Here is a 21682-nt window from a genome sequence, read left to right on the forward strand (position 1 = left end):
ATTGCTTTGGCTATTCGAGGTCTTCTGTGTCTCCATATGAATTTCAGCATCATTTTTTCCAGATCTGAGAATGTCTTTGGTATCTTGATTGGTATTGCATTGAGTGTATAAATTGCTTTTGGGAGAATAGACATTTTGATGATATTGATTCTTCCAATCCATGAGCATGGAAGATTACTCCATTTTTCGGTATCCTCTTCTAATGGGCCAAGGACCTCAAGAGACATTTTTCGAAAGAGGAAATCCAAATTGCCAACAGACACATGAAAAAATGTTCAAGATCACAAGCAATCAGAGAAATGCAAATCAAAACCACAATGAGGTTTCACCTCACCCCAGTGAGAATGGCTCACATTCAGAAATCTACCAACAACAGATGCTGGAGAGGATGTGGGGAAAAAGGGACACTGAGAGTATTGTAGGCATGGAAAGCCAAGATACCATGGAAAAGAAAAAAGAAGAATACCTAAATGAAAGATCTCTGTTAGTGAGATCCCAGTGGAAAGAACGGGGCCAACAAAGAAGGAGGTACCTTTCTCTGAAGGGAGGAGAGAACTTCCACTTTGACTATGACCCTATCGGAATAAGATCAAAGTCAGCGAACCCTAAAGGCTTCCATAGCCCTGGCAACTCATGACTAGAGCCTAGGGAGATTACTGATGCCATGAACAGGAATGTCAAATTGTTAAGTCAGCAACAGGAGTCACTGTGTACTTACATCCCATGTGGGATCTGTCCTTAATGTGTTGGCTAATGTGCAGTGATGCTATAACTAGTACTAAAACAGTATTTTTACACTTTGTGTTTCTGCGTGGGTACAAACTGATGAGATCTTTACTAATTATATACTGAATCGATAATTGGAAATGAAAAAAAAAACCTGGTGTTAAATTGGAAATGGCATAGAAAATTAATTAATTTTAAAAAAATATTATGTAGGATCTCTGCCTTTAATGTGCTGTACACTCTTATTTAATGCTATAACTAGTACTCCAACAGTATTTTTTTTTTCACTTTGTGTTGCTATATGGGGTCAAACTGTTGAAATCGTTACCTAATTTATACTAAACTGATCTTTTGTATATAAAGAGAATTGAAAATGAATCATGATGTGATTGGAAGGGGAGAGGGAACGGGAAAGGGGAGGGTTGTGGGTGGGAGGGAAGTTTTGGGAGGGGGAAGCCATTGTAACCCATGAGCTGTACTTTGGAAATTTATATTCATTAAATAAAAGTTTAATAAAAAAAAAAGGGACACTAACCCACTGTTGGTGGGAATGCAAACTGGTCAAGCCACTTTGGAAGTCAGTCTGGAGATTCCTCAGAAACCTGAACATAACCCTACCATACAACCCAGCAATCCCACTCCTTGGAATTTACCCAAAGGAAATTAATTTGGCAAATAAAAAAGTCATCTGCACATTAATGTTTATTGTAGCTCAATTCACAATAGCTAAGACCTGGAACCAACCTAAATGCCCATAAACAGTAGACTGGATAAAGAAATGATGGGACATGTACTCTATAGAATACTATACAGCAGTAAGAAACAATGAAACCCGGTCATTTTCAACAAGATGAAGGAATCTGGAAAACATCATGCTGAGTGAATTAAGCCAGTCCCAAAGAGACAAATATCATTTGTTTTCCCTGATCGGAGACAACTCAGCACCAAAGGGGAAACCTGTTGAAGTGAAATGGACACTATAAGAAACAATGACCTGATCAGCTCTTGTCCTGACTCTAGATGTACAATGTACTTCTTTATCCTTTTTAGTATTTGTTGTTGTTTTTGTTGTTGTTGTTCTAGTACTAGTGGTTGAACTCTGTAATTAACACACAATTATTCTTAGGTGTTTAAATTTTAACTGAAAAGTGATCCCTGTTAAATTTCAGAGTGGAAAAAGAGAGGGAGGAGATGTACAATTTGGGACATGCTCAATCGGACTTGCCCCAAATGGTGGAGTTAGAAATGTGCCAGGGGATTCCAATACAATCCCATCAAGGTGGCATGTACCAATGCCATCTCAGTAGTCCAAGTGATCAATTTCAGCTCACAATTGATGGCTCTGATAGGTCTAAGAGTCAAAGGGATCACACAAACAAGACTAGTGTCTGCTAATACTAACTGATAGAATCAAAAAGGGAGAGAAGGAGCCAACATGGGAAGCAGGATACACAGCAGACTCATAGAATGGCAGAAGTCCTAAACAACACTCTGGCCTCAGAATCAGCCCTTAAGGCATTCGGATCTGGCTGAAGAGCCCATGAGAGTATTGTAGGCATGGAAAGCCAAGATACCATGGAAAAGAAAAAAAAAAAAAAGAAGACCTAAATGAAAGATCTCTGTGAAGTGAGATCCTAGTGGAAAGAATGTGGCCATCAAAGAAGGAGGTACCTTTCTCTGAAGGGAGGAGAGAACTTCCACTTTTGCTATGACCCTATCGGAATAAGATCAAAGTCAGCGAACCCTAAAGGCTTCCATAGCCCTGGCAATTCATGACTAGAGCCTAGGGAGATTACTGACAACATGAACAGGAGTGTCAAATTGTTAAGTCAGCCACAGAAGTCACTGTGTACTTACATCCCATGTGGGATCTGTCCTTAATGTGTTGTCTAATGTGCAGTGATGCTATAACTAGTACTGAAAAGTATTTTTACACTTTGTGCTTCTGCGTGGGTACAAACTGATGAGATCTTTACTAATTATATACTGAATCGATCTTCTGTATATAAAGATAATTGGAAATGAAAAGAAAACCTGGTGTTAAATTGGAAATGGCATAGGAAATTAATTAATTTTTAAAAAAAATATATCATGTAGGATCTCTGTCTTTAATGTGCTGTACACTCTTATTTAATGCTATAAGTAATACTCCAACAGTATTTTTTTCACTTTGTGTTGTTATAGGGGGGCAAACTTTTGAAATCGTTACCTAATATATACTAAACTGATCTTCTGTATATAAAGAGAATTGAAAATGAATCTTGATGTGATTGGAAGGGGAGAGGGAGCGGGAAAGGGGAGGGTTGTGGGTGGGAGGGAAGTTATGGGAGGGGGAAAGCCATTGTAATGCATAAGCTGTACTTTGGAAATTTATATTCATTAAATAAAAGTTTAATAAATGAAAAAAAATAAAATAAATATGATTTGAAAGAAAAAAAAAGAAGTGAGTGCTTGGCAAAGTCGTTAAGATATCATTTGGAATGCTTGTATCCCATCTCGAAATGCCTTGGTTTCAGTCTTGGCTCTGCTTCTGATTTTAGGTTGTTGTTAATGTGCATCCTGGTAGCAGCAGGTGATGATTCAAGTTCTTGAGTTCCTGTTACCCATGTGGAGATGAATTGAGTTCTGGGCTCCTGATTTTGTCTTGACACAACTCTGGATCTGCAAGCATTTGGGAAGTGAACCAGTAGATGGAAGATGTCTTTATGTTTGTCCTTGTCTCTCTGCATTTTAAGTAAATAAAATTAAATAAACAACAGTAAAAATTTAAGAGAGAAAAAAGAAAATATTGTGGAATGCTTAAATCAAATCTGATTGGCTTAATGGTGCCTCTTATTTTTAACATTTAAAAAATTTTATTGATTTATTTGACAAAGCTACAGAGAGAGGGAGAGACAGTAAGAGTGAGAGAGAATGTGAGAGAGAGATCTTCCTTCTGTTGTTTAACACCTTAAATGACTGCAAAGACCAGGGTTGGATCAGGCAGAAGCCAGAAACAAGGAGCTTTATCTGGATATCCCCAAATACTTGGGCCTTCCTCTACTGCCTTCTAAAATGCATTAACTGGGAGTTGGATCAGAAGTGGAGCATCCAGGACTCAAACCAGACCTTGTAGGGGATGTTAGCAACACAGGCAGCAGCTTAACCCAATGCACTACAATACTGGATTCTCATATTTACCAGTATTTGTATGATACCTTTTAGATTTTTAAAAATGAGAATTTTTTTGTAATTTGAGGTACACAGTGATATATTTTTATATTAATCATGCTGTTCATAGATCACTCAAACTTATCTTTCAATCTAATTGAAATTTTTTTATTATTTATTTATTTATTTTTTTGACAGGCAGAGTGGACAGTGAGAGAGAGAGACAGAGAGAAAGGTCTTCCTTTGCCGTTGGTTCATCCTCCAATGGCCGCTGCGGTTGGCGCGATGCGGCCGGCGCACCGCGCTGATCCGATGGCAGGAGCCAGGTGCTTCTCCTGGTCTCCCATGGGGTGCAGGGCCCAAGCACTTGGGCCATCCTCCACTGCACTCCCTGGCCACAGCAGACAGCTGGCCTGGAAGAGGGGCAACCGGGACAGGATCGGTGCCCCGACCGGGACTAGAACCCGGTGTGCCGGCGCCGCTAAGCAGAGGATTAGCCTATTGAGCCGCGGTGCCGGCCTCTAATTGAATTTTTGTATCCTTTGAAAAACTCTCCTCCCATAAGCTCTATTAATATAGAAGTATTAACTGTTATTGTAATAAAATTTTTTGAGAGAAAGATTGAGACCAGAGCTCTCTTCTGCTGTTTCATTCCATCAAAAGCATACAAAGGCTAGGAATTTGATGGAGTTGAAGTGACGAGCTAATAACAGAATCCAGGTTCCCAACTGAATGGCAGGTACTCAGTTACTTGAACCTTTGCTGTTGCTTCCCAGAACTTGCATTGAAAGGAAGCTAGAATCAGTGGTCAGATTATCAAATCCAGGTGTTATAATAAAGGATTTAGGCACCATAACTTCTAGGATAAACAACTGATCTGGCAGTGTTAACTATTGATTGATTAAATTTTACTTGAAAATATTGATATATAATAGAAATCTCACAATAGTATGAGTAAACTCATAGGTAGACTTGTATTTAAGACTTGAAATTAATTCAACTCAAAGACAAAGATGTTTAGCCAGGGAATTTTTGTTTCTTCTTAATAAACTCTTGGAAACCTTGTCCTTCCAATAATAAATGATTAACTTCCCTACATATCCAGAGAAAGAAGAAGCCATAACCTTCTTGGGAGAGGAGAGACAAGATTTTTGGCAGAGAGGAGGGTGTTTCAGGGAGTAGATATAAGATGTTAAAATACTGAATTTCTTGCCCAAGATACATGGCAAACAATATAGTGTGATTATGGTGGAAAAAATAAAGAGTTAGGAAAGGGAAAAAAATAAAACAAGATGATGACAATGAAGAAAATTATGAAGGTAGTCAACACCATTGAGTAGGACCTCCTGTATAATAGTTATTTCCAAGAGCATGAAAAGGTAGCATGGCAAACAAACACTTATTTATAGGTCTTCCATGTTTAGTTGATGTGCTACATGATGTTATGGTCATGAAATGAAATTTCCAAAGCAGAATGACACCTGTAGGAATTTAGGTGTTTACAAAAGGCATCTTTATTTTGTTTTAAGACCAGAGAAAGTTGCTAGGGAAGCAGTGAGTAAATTATGAGTTCCTAACAAAATGCTTGTACACATAATGAAGTCATTTTTGGCACATGCTTGTAAAATGAGAGAGGAGAGCACATGTGAGTTATGACCCATCCATCCCAGTGAGTATATAAAGGTCTTGGAAGAGTCCTTGACATTCAAACATCAGTAGTATCTTCCTACACCTCACCTGCAACTTCATCTTCTGACATCATGTGTTGCAACTACTATGGAAACTCTTGTGGAGGCTGTGGCTACGGCTATGGCTGTGGATATGGCTCTGGCTATGGTTATGGCTGTGGATACGGCTCTGGTTGTGGCTCTAAGTATGGTTCTGGATCTGGCTGCAGATACGGCTCTGGCTGTGGCTATGGATGTGGATATGGCTCTGGCTATGGGTATGGCTGTGGATACGGCTCTGGTTGTGGCTCTAAGTATGGTTCTGGCTCTGGCTGCAGATACGGCTCTGGCTGTGGCTATGGATGTGGATATGGCTCTGGATATGGGTATGGCTGTGGATATGGCTCCCACTATGGCAGTGGATATGGCTATGGCTGCTACGGATACAGACCAATTTGCTACAGAAGATGTTACTCCTCTTGCTGCTAATCATCACAAATATTGTCATTTGCTTTGATATGACCACTCCACCCTAAGATCCAGTTAAAAAACTCTTCGTCCTTTAACATCGCTACAAAGTGAAGATTACTTTTTGTCTACTGAATTTTTGTCTACTAATTTTTTATCTGTAGTTGTCAGAGCTCAAATACTGTTACATCATTGAAGACAGAAGATCTTATAATCATCATTTCATAAATTTAAATTCTGATTATTTTCTTTTCTCTGCATTGTTACCTTCTGAAGATGAATGAGGGACCATATGATTGGAATATACTAAAAAAAAAAGAAAAATAATACTTTCTTAATAAAAGACTTTGTTTGCTAAATACTCATGTCTCCTTTATGTCAAGGTCAACATTGGTTTCAAAGTTTGTGGTGTCATGGCATACTATACCACAGCTTAAAACACAAGATATTTTGTTGGTAATGTCTAAATTTTGGCTCTCTCAAATATTTATTAATCACTTATATTTTAACTTAGTACATTGTATCTAAACATATAAACAAATATCCATAAAATGTCATGTACTGCTTGAATAAAGATTTGGAAGAGGGAGATTAAAGAGAAATTCATGCTAATGAAGATGCAAAAATATGTATTTAAATTTGACAGTTTATGAAAATTGTAAAAATATACATGGATTGAATTTTCCAAATAACAGAATGACTGAATGGAATTTTTATAATGATTCATTATGTGCCACCTACAGGCAACTCATTTCAATGTTAAGGAATCAAATGGGTTAAAAGTAAAACTAAGAAAAAATTTCATAGAAATTGAAACCAAATGAATGTAGGTGCAGATTTCTCTATACCAGATAAATAGACATTAAGTCAAAAAATATAAATGACATAATGCATGATAAAAATGTTAACTCATCACAATACAATGATTATTAGTAAATATGTACTTCATATCAGAACAGTTAGATATATGATGCAAATATTAATTTATCTGAAGACAGAGATACTAGCACCACATTAATGGTAGAAGATTTCAATGACCCATTTTATACAATAGAAAGATCATCTGGACAGAATATAAGTAAATACCTATCGGAAATGAACCACAGTTTAGAGCAAATGGACCTGAAAATATATAGAAAGCATTCAATACAAGAGCAGCAGAATGTATATTTTTACCAAGAGCTCACATAATCTTCTCCAGTACACATTACATATTAAGCTATAATTCTTAAAATTTTTAAGAAGATTATGACTATACCAACAACCTTTTCCAAATGTTATGACATGAAACTAAAACTGAATAATCAGAGCATTATCAGTAAACTAAAAATATATGGAAATTAAACATTATTATCTTAAACAACAAATAGGTCAAGGGAAAAACGGGACAGCAATTTCACAAAAATCTCAAGACAAATAGAACTGGAAACACAAGTGGTTAAAACTCAGGTTATTTAGCAAAACAATTTTAGAAGGGAACTTTAATATAAAAATGCCTATGTCATTACTGTAGAAAAAGAAATCAACAACTTAACTTTATAACTCACAGAACTAGGAAAAGAAGTACAAAGTCACCTCAATATTAGTAAAGGAAAATAATAAAGAACACAGCAGGAGTAAATGAGAAACTAGAAACTAATAGAAAAAAATTAATGAAACTAAGAGTTAGTTTGTGACTCACAAAATTGACAGACTTTAGATAGCTAGAACAATTAAGAAACAAAAGATAAAATTCAAATGAATAAAATTAGAAACAAAGAGGACACATAAAAACTGACAGCTCAGAAAAATAAAAGATCAGTTGTGGCAATTATGAATAATATACCAACAATGAGATAACTTTAAAAATGGATAGTTTCCTTGATAAATATAACCTATATAAAGTAAGTCATGATGAGATAGAAAATATAAATAGAACAATGAAAAGTAAATTTATTGGATCAGCAATAAAGTATCGGCTATCAAACATAGGAACAAATGGATTTATGACTGAATGTACAATGATTTAAAAAATGGCCAATATCCAATTTTTCTCAAACTTCTGAAAAAATGTAATTCCATAGCAATGCTTTCACTTTATTTTATGGACCCACATTACCAAAGACAGACAGAACATTATAAGAAAACAAAATTAGGAGTTGGTGATGTGGCATAGTGAGTAAAGCTGATACCTGAATGCCAGCATCCATATAGGTACCAGTTCGAGTTCCAATTGCCCCACTTCTGATCCAGCTCCCTGCTAATGTGCCTGGGAAAGCAGCAGAGTATGACCCTAAGTGGGAGAACTTGATGGAACTTCTGGATCCTGACTTCAGCTTGGCACAGTTGTGATTGTTGTAGCAATTTGGGGAGTGAATCAGCAGATGGAAAATTCTCTCTCTGTCTCTCCTTCTCTCTCTGTAAATCTGCCTTTCAAATAAATAAATGAATCTTAAAGAAAAAATAAAAGGAAATTACATGCCAAATTCCTGATGAACATAAAAGGCAAAATCTTCAACAACATATCAAAAGAATCACTTCCCATGATCAAGTGATACTTATCTCTGGGATGTAAGAATGATTAACTACTCTTAGATCAATAAGTGTGACATGCCACATCCACAGAATGAAGAAAAAAATGTTCAATTCAATAGGCACTTATTTCAATAGAAAACATTTGACAATATTCCAAAGCCTTTATGATAATAAATATTAACAAATTAGATATATAAGAAATGTACTCAATGTAGTAAAGACCATATATAACTAACCTATAACTAATATCATATATTCAAAAGTGAAACTGTGACCACTTTTCTACAGCAAACATCATATTCTCTGATGATGCTTGAAAAATTAGGAATCTGACAAGTGTGCCCACTCTTGCCACATCTGTTAAACATAGTACTCTAAATCCTGGCCAAAGCAATGAGGTAAGAAAAAAAAAAAGACAAGGAAAGGAATGGAAAGGAAAGGAAATTAAAAAAGCTATCCAAATCAGAAAGTAAGTTAATTGTACTTTATTGTATGCAACATGATATTATATATATATATATATATATATATATATATATATATAACTCAGAAAATTCACACACAAAAATCTTTGGAATAAATAAATTTAGATAAGTGGCAGAATACAAAACAAATATACAGAATTAGTAGTACTTCTATACATTAATAATAAGCTATCTGAAAAAGGGTATCAAGAAAATGATCCCATTCAAAATGACTACAAAATTATTTGTTTGGGGCTGGTGCTGTTGGGTAGCAGATAAAGGAGCCACTTGCAATGCCAGCATCCTATATGTGGTCAGGTTGGAGTCCTGGCTGCTCTACTTCTGAACTGTCTCCTGGCAAATGTCCCTGGGAAATCAGTGGAAAAAGCTCCTGACTCCTGGCTTCAGTATTGCCCAGCCCTAGTCATTATGGCCATTTGGGAGGGACCAAGCGAATGGAAGATCTATCTCCTTACCTCTCCCTCTCTCTCTGTAACTCTGCCTTTCAAATAAAATAACATGTCTTTAAAAATTAGCAAGTTTAGAAATAAATTTAAATGAGGTGAAAAATTTATATATATATATATATTTAACTTTTATTTAATGAATATAAATTTCCAAAATATAGCTTATGGATTACAATGGCTTCCCCCCCCCATAACTTCCCTCCCACCCACAACCCTCCTCTTTCCTGCTCCCTCTCCCCTTCCATTGACATCAAGATTCATTTTCAATTCTCTTTATATACAGAAGATAGATTCAGTATATGCTAAGATTTCATCAGTTTGCACCCACACAGACACACAAAGTGTAAAAATACTGTTTCAGTACTAGTTATAGCATCACTTCACATTGGACAACACATTAAGGACAGATCCCACGTGAGACATAAGTACACATTGACTCCTGTTGTTGATTTAACAATTTGACACTCTGAAGAGCCCGTGAGAGTATTTTAGGCATGGAAAGCCAAGACACTCTGGGGAAAAAAAAAAAAAAAAACCTAAATGAAAGATCTCTGGGAGTGAGATCCCAGTGGAAAGAACGGGGCCATCAAAGAAGGAGGTACCTTTCTCTGAAGGGAGGAGAGAACTTCCACTTTGACTATGACCCTATTGGAATAAGATCAAAGTTGGCGAACCCTAAAGGCTTCCATAGCCTTGGCAACTCATGACTAGAGCCTAGGGAGATTACTGATGCCATAAACAAGAGTGTCAAATTGTTAAATCAACAACAGAAAAATTTATATTTTAAGAACCAGAAAGAAATTGAAGAAGATAGAAATAAATGGGGAGATACCTGATGTTAATGGATTAAAAAATTAATACTGTTAAAATGTCTATAATATCCAGAACAATCTACAGAGTTAGTACAATACCTATGACGATTTTCAGAGATCTTAGAACAACAATTCTAAAATTCATATGGAACCACAAAATAACCATGGAGTCAAAGCAATCTTAGGCAAGACACACAAGACTTGAAGCATCACAGTACCTGATTTCAAAATCTACTACAAAGCTATAGTAATTAAAACAGCATGCCACACACACACACACACACGCACATACACATACCAGACACAATTACCAATGTAACAGAGTGGAAAGCCCAGATAGCAGTCTACCTAGTAAGTTGATTTTTAAGAAAGATGCCAAAAACACAAAATATGGAAAGAACAGTCTCTTAAGTAAATGGTGCTGGGAAAACTAGTTATGTACATGCATAAGAAGGGAAGAAGACCTTGTGTGACAACATATGCAAAAATCAACTCACAATGTTTTAAAGACAAATACCGCAATTTAAATTAAACTGTTGTTCAGAATATTTTTCAATAAAAAACAAAGTAGCCAACAGACACATGAAAAACATGTTCAACATTACTAATTATCAGGGAAATACAAATTAAAAGAATCATGAGGTATCACTTGGAGCTTTTTAGAAAGATTGTTACTGAAAAAAAACCCAAGACAGATGTTGGATAGGATGTTTAGTAAAACAAATGTACATTAGTATAGACACTACGGAAAACAATTTGGAAGTTTTGCAAAAATTAAAAATAGAATTATTGTATCATACAGCAATCCTCTTTTGAGTATATATCAAAATAACATGAAGTCAATATGCTGAAGATATATTTACATTGCCATGTTCATTGAATAGCAAAACAGAAGATGAGATATACAATCAACCAAAATGTCAAGAAAATGTGTAGCTTACATGTACAATGGAATATTATTAAGGCATAAAAGATGAAATATTATTATTTGTGACAATATGATTGGAACTGGAATTCATTATGTTAAATAGAATAAACCAGGCACAGAAAGCAAGTGCCACATGATGTCACTCAATCTAAAAACCTTGATCTCCTAGAAGCTGAGAGTAGAATATTGGTTACCAGAGACAGGGCAGAGTAGTGGTAGGGGGAAAATTGATTAATAGGTATGAATGCTATAGTTAAATAGGCCAACAAATTTCTGGTGTTCTACTATAGAGCAGGGTGATTATAGGAAATGATAATAAATGAACTATGTATGTATATAAAGTAAAGAAGAAATGAGTTGTGCTGTGGCACAACGGGTTAACGCCCTGGCCTGAAGTGCCGGCATCCCATATGGGTGCAGATTCTAGTCCTGGCTGCTCCTCTTCATGTCCAGCATTCTGCTATGGCCTGGGAAAGCAGAAGAAGATGGCCCAAGTTCTTGGGCCCCTGCACCCATGTGGGAGACCCGGAAGAAGCTCCTGGTTCCTGGCTTTGGATCAGCGCAGCTCCGGCTGTTGCGGCCATCTGGGGAGTGAACCATCAGATGGAAGACCTCTCTCTCTCTCTGCTTCTCCTCTTTCTGTGTAACTCTGACTTTCAAATAAATAAATAAATCTTAAGAAAAAGAAATGAGTTTGAAAATTTTTTACCATAGAGGAATGATAAATGAGGAGCTAGATATTAGTATATTTACTCTAATTTGATTATTGCAGAATGCATGACAGAGCTTCAAAAAGATGGTGGGAAAATGGAATTAGAAGATAATGTACAGTTTCAATGACCTCTTTGAAGCCATCTATACGCATATATGGGAACATCACATGGTACTCAATAAATGTATGTAATTTGTAGGCATGAGCTAGGAAGGAACAAGAAAAAATAAAATCATTGAGTGAAAAAAGGAAATTTGTCATTTATGACAGCATGGGTAAACCTAGAGGACATCGTGTTAAGTGAAATGTCAAGTACAAAAAGACAAATATCACAAGATTTCACTTATATGGGGAATCAACACAATCAAATTCAAAGAAAGAGAATAGACTACAGCTAGTGCATAAGGAAATGCATATATTGTGAGTAAAGTTTACAAACAGGCAATCTTCAGATAAGTTCGGGAGACCTAATGTAAAGAATGGTGACTACAGTAAATGATACAGAATCACATCATCGAAATTTGCTGTAAGAGTAGATTTTAAAAAATCTGCTGAAAGTGTAGATTTTAAGTGTTCTCACTACAACAGACTAAGTATATGAGAAAATGCACACATTAAATTGCTTAATTTAACAATTCCACAGTTCATGCATATATCAAAGCATCATGTTGTATACCATAAGTATTCATTTTTACTAGTCCATTATAAATATAAATTTTTAAGGATGGAAAGAGGAAAAAAGAAACCACCTAAAACTGTTATTAGTGTCATTCTTTTAGATTTTTAGTGCATGAGCTCATGAATCAGGAGGGGCCACTTGATGAAGACGTCACTCACCTATAGTAAAAACTTCAATTATGCTGAGTCCAAATTCCAGATGCTGTCAATCCTGTGACTTTCTGGGAACGTAGACACGTTTAATGTTGGCAATTTTAATGGGTTTTTGTGGTCACTGAGCTTCTAAATATACCACAAAGCCAATCTGTGTGACATACTGCTTGATTCTGTATTTTCACAAAACACTGTGTTTTGAAATGCTTCCAGAAAGGTCAATGAGGTTGATCACATTGTAATTCATTTTTTGAGATTTTCAGGTAATTCTTTGGAACTGATTTTGAAAAACATATTATATATTTCCTACTTTAATCTGTAGCAACATAAAGAAAACCTTAAGGCTTAGTTAATAAATACATAAGTACAAGTACAAATAAAAATTTGAAAAGATACTATCTGGGAATACATGTATTTGGTTAAAAAAAAGGGAGAAAACAAACGGATGCATCATTTCTACTATTTATCAGGATCTGTACTATACCCTTAATATTTCCTTCATTTGCCTTTTGACAAATTTTGAAGTACATATTCTTATTTTAATTTCCATTAGGTATTTACAGAAACAGGTTTGCACAGACTGAGAACCTGGCCATATAATTAATAATGACTTAGCCAGGAAATTAAACAATCTGTTTGCCAGAGAAAGCTAGTTCTACTGCATAGCCTGTGAAACTTGGAAAAAAAGACTGTGCCAGTTTTCAATTTATTGTCTCTCAGCTTCAGATTCACTCTTCAGCATATGCTCTGTGATACCGGATGAGATTCCTTTAAGCATTTCTCTTTAAATATAAGCACAAGTTCAAGCTTTCTAATTAAATGGCGTGCACAGAAATTGCAGGAGGAAGCAGTTCAACTGCTTTGTTTTGGCTACAACACTAGAGAAAGCGGAACATTTTAGTAGGGTAACCATGAGGACGTTTGGGGAACCTGTAGTTCACCGTTGGGTCTGGAATGGGTGAAATGCTTAGTGACAGAATAGTTTCAAACTGGCAATAACTTTTATTGACCCCTATCCTTAAAGCTCCTTAAAGATATCTCCCCTTTGAATTCCTGTAACTCCCCCACCCATGTAGAGATCCAGATCCAATGCATAGGCTATGTACATCTGGTCTCTACTGACCTGCCTCTATCCAGTGCCTTCAGAGCCTTACAGCCCACACGTAGTCAATGGCTCTTGACCATCCCTCCATCTCCATTGGTGTTCCAAAGCATATCTCCTGCTTGTCCAATGTATATGGAACATAATTTTCCTCTTTTTAAATGATTTCACTCATAAATAATTGACATCCATAACTATATATATTTATTGTATATAATTTAGTGCCTTTGGATATATGTTTATAATGATAAAAAACAGCACAATCAGTGTATTTAACATATTCATAAGCTCCAAATGCCTCATCCTGCTGTATTTGTTAGCATTTATGGTGCTAACAATACTTAACATGAAATAAATTGTCTTCATAGTTTTTTTTCAAGTGTACAATACAGTATTGCTAACTAGAGTAGAAAAGTTTTCCAATCATTTATTCTGTAGGTACAATACTTCTAAGTATTTCACCATTGAGTATTCTCCCACAGCTCTAAAGAACCATAGAGTTTGTTCTCATATAATACAGTTTTCTTTATTATATTTAATATTATTTATATTTGACATTCTCTGAATATTGTATTGTGTGAATTTTATCTCCTGATTGGATACAGACTGATAAGAGCCTTTAGTTTTATTAGATATTTTGTGCAAATGTGGTCGCTGAATCCATGGTATCAGACAAGAATTTACTAGCATGTGAAGAAAGAAGAGAATATGGAGAGAAAGTTATCACAAGAAGACCAAAGATTAAGAAAAAATAAGGAGTGAATTTTCAATGACAGCGAGGTCAAGGGCCAGGAAACCATTTGTCATGGAAATAACATCAAGTTATCAAGAGGATAACAAGCAAAGATCAACCAATTTTAATGTGATAATTTCAAGGTAAGCAATACAAAGTAGTATACATTTAATCATTATTAAAATACTTTATTGTAGAAAACAGGTGAGGCTAAAATAAAGAAGATATGGAGTCTAGAAATATTAACTATTCGTTAACTACTTTTTAGCAAGAAGCATGGAAATATAGCACAAATATGAGAATAAACCCACCACCCCTCCAGTGGCTTTATAGTTAAGTATTGGACAAAAAAAAGAATTAGATGAACCAAGGCATATACATAATTCCAAATTAAAATACTTAGATGAACTTGCTTTTTTTAATTTAAAAAAATTACTAAATTTCTTTTTGTGAATAAACATATTGTGTTTAACAGAATGTTTTGACCCAATGAAGGAAGGGAAGATTATAATGTGCTTGCAAAAGGAGGGAGTGAAAAAAGTATCTTGGGAAGTGAATATAATGATACGCTAGGTATCTTTTATAGTACAAGAAAAATATTTTATAATTATTAAGATAAAATTGCATTAGGAAAGGAAGAAAAGAAACCAAGTTGTTGTTGATTAGATTAGCAGTAGTTAGAACCACTTTTTTATGTCATAGACAATTTCCAAGACATTGAAAAAGCAAAATAACAAGCAAACACATATTCATAGGTGAAACATATTTTGATGATATGTTATCATGTTCATGAGATGCAATTATGGAAGATTAAATTGTGGTTGTATAAGCTTTTGTGTTTGGAAAATGTATCATTGTTTCCTTTTAAGGCTGGAATAAATTCCTAGGGAAGCAGTGAGTAAATTATGAATTCCTAACCAAATGGTTGTACATAGAATGAACTCATTAGGCACATGGTTGTAAAATGAGAGACAGAGTCTACAGGAAGTATGACCCATCTGTCCTGTGAGTATATAAAGGTCCTGGAAGACTAGATGACATTCACACTTCAGAAATAGCCTCCTACACCTCAACTGAAGTCTGACCTCCCCTCCTGACACCATGTGTTACAACTACTACGGGAACTCCTATGGAGGCTGTGGCTATGGTTCCAGCTGTGGCTCTGGCTGTGGATATGGCTTGGGCTGTGGCTATGGTTCCAGCTGTGGCTCTGGCTGTGGATATGGCTTGGGCTGCGGCTATGGTTCCAGCTGTGGCTCTGGCTGTGGATATGGCTTGGGCTGCGGCTATGGTTCCAGCAGTGGCTCTGGCTGTGGATACAGCTCTAGATGTGGCTCTGGCTATGGATATGGTTTAGGGTATGGCTGCGGATATAGCTCTGGCTGTGGATATGGATCTGGCTGTGGATATGGTTGTGGCTATGGCTCTGGCTGCTATGGTTACAGACCATTTTACTATAGAAGGTGCTATACCTCTTGCTGCTAATCATCATGACAAGTAATTCCTTGCCTTTGATATGACTACTCCAAGTTGAAATTCAGTTGAAATTCCTCTTATCCCTTAATGTTACATTAAGGATTAATTTTTGTCTGTTGGGCACTTGTTTTAATATCAAAGAAGTTGCTTTCAATTGATAAAGATTGTCCATTACACTAATGAAGATACAAGACCTTATTCTGATCATTTTGCAAATGAACATTCTTATATCTTTTCCTGTCTCTGTATTTTTTCTATCTGCAGAAGTGCAGATATATATAACTGGAGTGCATTAAAATGGAAGAAAAATAGAAGTTTATTAATAAAATGCTTTATTTGCTACATAGTCTGATCTCCTTTATTTCAGAGTAATAATTGATTTCATAGTGTGTGCCTACTAGAAAGCGGAGTGACCATAATTAAGGATAGAACTACATTTTTTAATTTGTGGAATCCAAATCTTATCTCTTACATATTTCTTAATTCCTTATAGCTAATTCATCATATTAAATCCAAATGCGAATATATTATACAAAAAATTTCATATCTTTTTTTTTTTTTTTGGACAGGCAGAGTTAGTGAGAGAGAGAGAGACAGAGAGAAAGGTCTTCTTTTTTTTCCGTTGGTTCACCCCCCCACCAAATGGCCGCTATGGCCAGTGCGCTGCACTGATCCGAAGCCAGGAGCCAAGTGCTTCCTCCTGGTCTCCCATGCGGGTGCAGGGCCCAAGCACTTGGGCCATGCTGCACTGCCTTCCTGGGCCATAGCAGAGAGCTAGACTGAAAGAGGAGCAACCAACCGGAACAGAATCTGGTGTCCCAACCTGGACTAAAACCCAGGGTGCCGGCGCCACAGGTGGTGGATTAGCCAAGTAAGCCGCAGCACCAGCAAAAATTTCATATCTTGTATGAATAGAATATTAGCATAGGTATATCCATGATACAGAGAAACTTGTCATGAAGTTAATATACTAGTAAAGAAGTGATGGACTTGATTTTGGGTTTGTTCTGAGTAATGTAGAAGCAATGATATTAATGAAATTAATTTGAGATTAAGATATTATAAAATATATTTTTAGTGTTTAGCATTTTTTCTGCTCATTTAACAAAATACCCCAGAACAAGTAATTTTTAAACTTTTATTTAATAAATATAAATTTCCAAAGTACAACTTTTGGATTACAGTGACTTTTTCCTCCCCATAACTTTCCTCCCACCCACAACCCTCCCATCTCCTGCTCCCTCCTCCATTCCATTCACATCAAGGTTCATTTTCAATTCTCTTTATATCCAGAAGATCAATTTAGTATATATTAAGTAAAGATTTCAACAGTTTGCACCTACCCAAAAAACACAAAGTGTAAAGTACTGGTTGAGTACTAGTTATAGCATTAATTCACATTGTACAACACATTAAGGACAGAGATCCTACATGTGGAGTAAGTGCACAGTGACTCTTGCTGTTGACTTAACAATTGACATTCTTGTTTATGGTGTCAGTAATCACCCTAGGCTCTTGTCATGAGTTGCCAAGGCCTTTTGAGTTCGCCGACTTTGATCTTATTTAGATAAGGTCATAGTCAAAATGGAAATTTTATCCTGAAAATTTATTTGGCTCACTTGGGAATTCCATAAAAGTGTGTCTTTATCTAGCAAGGTCCTTCTGCTGTGCTTTAGCAAGGCTGCGGGTCAAGCAAACTTGCAGGAGATTGCCAGTGGAAAGTGGCAAAACATCTCCTTTTCATCAAGAACTCACTCCCATGATAATATTAATCCATCATAATTTCATCACCTGAACAGCTCCACCTCTTGATGGTGTTAGAATGCCAATGAAATATCAGTGAGTTATGTAGAAGACATTCAAATCAAAGAAAACACTGAGCAGATAAAACTAACATAACTACTGAAGGCATCAGAAATGACCTTCTCACTTCCTGTTCCCCACTCCTGCTGTGTGACTTTTGCACTCATAATTTCAAAAGGGGTAGCTTAGTAGGACCAACATCATGCTTAGTAGGTTCCAGGTGGGAGAAAAGAGAAAGGAAAAATGATGCAGATCATCGGGTCTTTTCAAGTATATTTGTCTTTCTATTTGGGAAGGAAAAACCTTCCCTTTTGTTCATTCCTATTCAACTATTACAGTTGCCTCTCTGAGCTGAATGAAGATAGGTGAAAAAAAAAAATTTATGGACAGTGATTGTCCTAATCAATCAGCAGCATGTTCCAGAGCCCCATAGGTCCTGATTATGGTGGGATGTGAGGGCACAGAGCACAAAAGGCTGAGAAAAAAATTTTTCTAGGAAAAAATTCCTAAAAAATTTTTATAAAAAATTTGTATAGGAATTCTAATTTGAGCAGGGACACATGTGATGCCCCCGTGTATATTTTTCTCCAAGTGTAGAGTACTGAATTTAAACTTCACAGACTTTGTTTCTATCACACTATTATTTCTCTGTCCCAACTCATTTTTGCTCTTATTTTTTATCTTATTTCTCCTCTTGCATTTCTCTTCTATTTGCATTTTCTGTTCTCACATCCATGCATCATTCTCAGTCATACTGCAGTTTACAATATTTTATAGGCAACCATCCTTCTTCATCTTGTAAAAGTCCCAAAGGAGTTGATTATTCTGTGTTTTAAATCTATGTAGCTCGTATTACTATGTGTATTTTAAAGCCTTTTTTCCCACTCATCATGATTTGTATTGAAATACCCCTCTTTATCACTATGTGCACATTGAGCTCATGATTACAATAGATACAGGGCGCTCCATGTGGTGCATAACACAATATTTCTCCTAGTCACTACCTCCGTGATGCACACATGACCAGAACAGATCACCTCCACCACAACATTACTGCAAGGAGTACATACCCCTATGGACTTCTGTGAGAATCAATACAAAATATGAATTGGTACAAAACATGTGTGCATGTTCAGTTTTACCAAGTATGGCTAGGTTACTCTCTAGAACATCTGCATTCAAAAACTCTAAACCTTAAAATTTCAGCATTGTAATGTTTTTCATTTTATTTTATTTTATTTCATTTCATTTTATTTTAAGAGCAGAGAAAGATATATACAGAGAGGCAGACAGACCAAAAGATGGGCAGACAGAGGGTCCCCATCCTCTGGTTTAGTCCCCAGATGTCTGCCATAGTTGCAGAGGGTGTTGAATCCAGGAAACTTGGATTCAATCCTGGTCTCCCGTGGGGTGGTAGGGACCCATTCACCGGAGACATCACTGCTGCCTCCCAGGGTTTGTGTTAGCTGTAAATCAGTAAAAGGAGCTGGAGATAGGTGATGCACCCAGGCATTCTGATATGTGATACAGGTGTCTCAACAGTTGTCTTAACTGTTTGGCCCAATGCCCACATGAGTTTTGTGTACTCATATCTGTGTCAAAGTGTTCTCCTATCAAATCTTCTAATATTGCTTGTTAGAAGAGAGAAATATGTTATCTTTTTGCTTTAATTATGAATTTGAAGTTTTTTATTTTTTCAGTTATATTTCAATCTTTATGTATTCTTTCTGTATTATGTATTTTTATGTATTACTTTCTGATCCATATACTTAGTCTATTTTATTTATTTAGGTTTCTTTTTTCTTACAGATTCATTCATTGCATACTCTTGATACATTTTCTTGCTATTTGCAAATATTGAAAATATTGTCTTGGCCAAGATGGCAGTACAGCAACAAGACGTTCTGATTTGGGTGGGGGGGTAGTTAATAAGGAAAGGGGATACCGGCTGGCTACAGAGCCTCGAAAATTTCAAGCAGAGAAGCTCAGGAGTCCAGCAGAGACTGAGCAGGACCACACTGAGGGAGCCAAGAGTAATTGAGACACAGCAGAGGTGTGGCGTAGAAGATGAACAGGGTGGCACACGCCGTGCCCTCCACCCGCTCCTCTCTCCTGGCGGACCAGGTGAGCGCGAAGTCGCAGATCCACAGGTCTGTGGTTAGCAGCAAGCAGGAGAACTGGGCAAACTTTGAAATTCCAAGAGGGAAGAATAGGGGAAAAGACAGGGAACTCGCGAATAGTGCTGCCCATCCATGTCTTCTCCCCCGACAGTATCTGCAGCCGGCTGGTGCTCCGTATTTGCCTTCTGTGTACAAACTCCTCAATTTTGGGGCTACTTCACCACACACCCCCATCCCAGAAACAAAGATCGCTACATTTCAGGGTAACTTCCCCCTACCACCACATGAACTGTACTACTGGGAGAAGTTCTAAACATTGAAATCCCTAGCTCCTTTCACACACCGGAACCTGGCCCAAGTGGGCAGGGCTTAGCACACCAGAGCTCTCCTATCTGCACTCATCACTATTCAGAAGTGAAACAAACTTCCGGAGCTGGGGGTACATATTTCCACTAGTAACGCATAGACACATAGCAGCTCATAGCAGAGGGAAATCTCGCCACAAGCACCAAGATCTATTAAAGATAAAAGGAATCAGAAATGCTTAAAAACAAGGGGAAATTTTTTAATAAGACTAAGGAAGATAGTATTAACCCCAGAATGGAACATCACATCAGCTCTTTAATAATCGAAGCAGAAGAAGAAGGGATTGAAGATATGCCAGAAACAGAATTCAGAAAATTAATCGTTAGATTACTTAAAAGCAATCAGAAACATTCACGACCTAAGTGAAAAGTGTTCCCAAGAAATTGAGATATTGAAGAGAAATTAAGATGAAATTCTAGGTATGAGAATTCAATAGAGCAAATAAAGAATACAGTAGATAGTCTCAAAAATAGAACAAACGAGAAAGAAGAACGAAAATCAGAATCAGAAGACAAATTTCTGGAAATAACACAGACCAAACACAAGAAGGGATCACATAAATTAGACCAAGTGTCTGCTAATAACTATAGATAGAATTACAAAGGAGAGAAAGTTCCAACAAGGGAAGCAGTCCACACAGCAGACTCATAGAATGACAAATGCCCTAAACAGTCTTCTGACCTCAGAATCAGCCCCTATGGCATTCAGATCTGACTGAAATACCATGAGACCATTTCAGGCGTGGAAAACCAAGACATAATGGTAAAAACTGTTATGCATGAAAGATCTTTGTGAGTGAGACCCCAGTGGAAAGAAGAGGTCATCAAAGAAGGATGTACTTTTCTCTGAAGGGTGGAGAGAACTTCCACTTTGCATATGACCTTGTCTAAAAACTGACAGAGTTTGTGGACTCAAAAGGCTTCCATAGCCTTGGCAGCGCATTTCAAGAGCCTCAGGTGATAACTGACTTCATAAATAAGAGTGTCAGTTGTTAAATCAACAACAGGAGTCACTGTGCACTTGCGCCCTATTTTGGACCTCTGTCCTTAATGAGTTATACTATGATAATTAACAGTAAATCTTCTGTTCCAACTGTATTTTATATTTTGTGCTTCTGTGTGGGTGCAAATAGTTGAAATCTCTACTTAGTGTAGAGTTGGTCTTCTATATATAAAGTCAATTAAAAATGACTTAATGGAAAATGGAATGGGAGAGGGAATAGGAGGGGGGATGGGAGTGGGGGTGGAAGGGCGAGAATGGGGAGAGAAACACTAATTCCTAAAAGCTGTACATATGAAATTTGTATTCATTAAATAAAAACCTTCAAAACAAGAGAAAATATT

At 36.6% G+C, this 21682-nt stretch overlaps 2 protein-coding genes across 2 annotated transcripts; both read left to right on the forward strand.

The window, feature by feature from the left end:
- Positions 1–5636: 5636 nt before the first annotated feature.
- Positions 5637–6032, forward strand: LOC133746728 (keratin-associated protein 21-1-like). Its single transcript, XM_062174976.1, has one exon. It carries the CDS (start codon positions 5637–5639, stop codon positions 6030–6032), a length of 396 nt encoding a protein of 131 aa, XP_062030960.1.
- Positions 6033–15675: 9643 nt separating this feature from the next.
- Positions 15676–16059, forward strand: LOC133746736 (keratin-associated protein 21-1-like). The gene has a single exon (XM_062174988.1). It carries the CDS (start codon positions 15676–15678, stop codon positions 16057–16059), a length of 384 nt encoding a protein of 127 aa, XP_062030972.1.
- Positions 16060–21682: the final 5623 nt, after the last annotated feature.

Source organism: Lepus europaeus, chromosome 2, assembly GCF_033115175.1.
Source record: "Lepus europaeus isolate LE1 chromosome 2, mLepTim1.pri, whole genome shotgun sequence".
NCBI lineage: Eukaryota > Metazoa > Chordata > Mammalia > Lagomorpha > Leporidae > Lepus > Lepus europaeus.

Bases quoted from the DNA above. Each gene is read 5' to 3' on its own strand.
- LOC133746728 (XM_062174976.1), top strand. From the start codon at position 5,637: ATGTGTTGCAACTACTATGGAAACTCTTGTGGAGGCTGTGGCTACGGC.
- LOC133746736 (XM_062174988.1), top strand. From the start codon at position 15,676: ATGTGTTACAACTACTACGGGAACTCCTATGGAGGCTGTGGCTATGGT.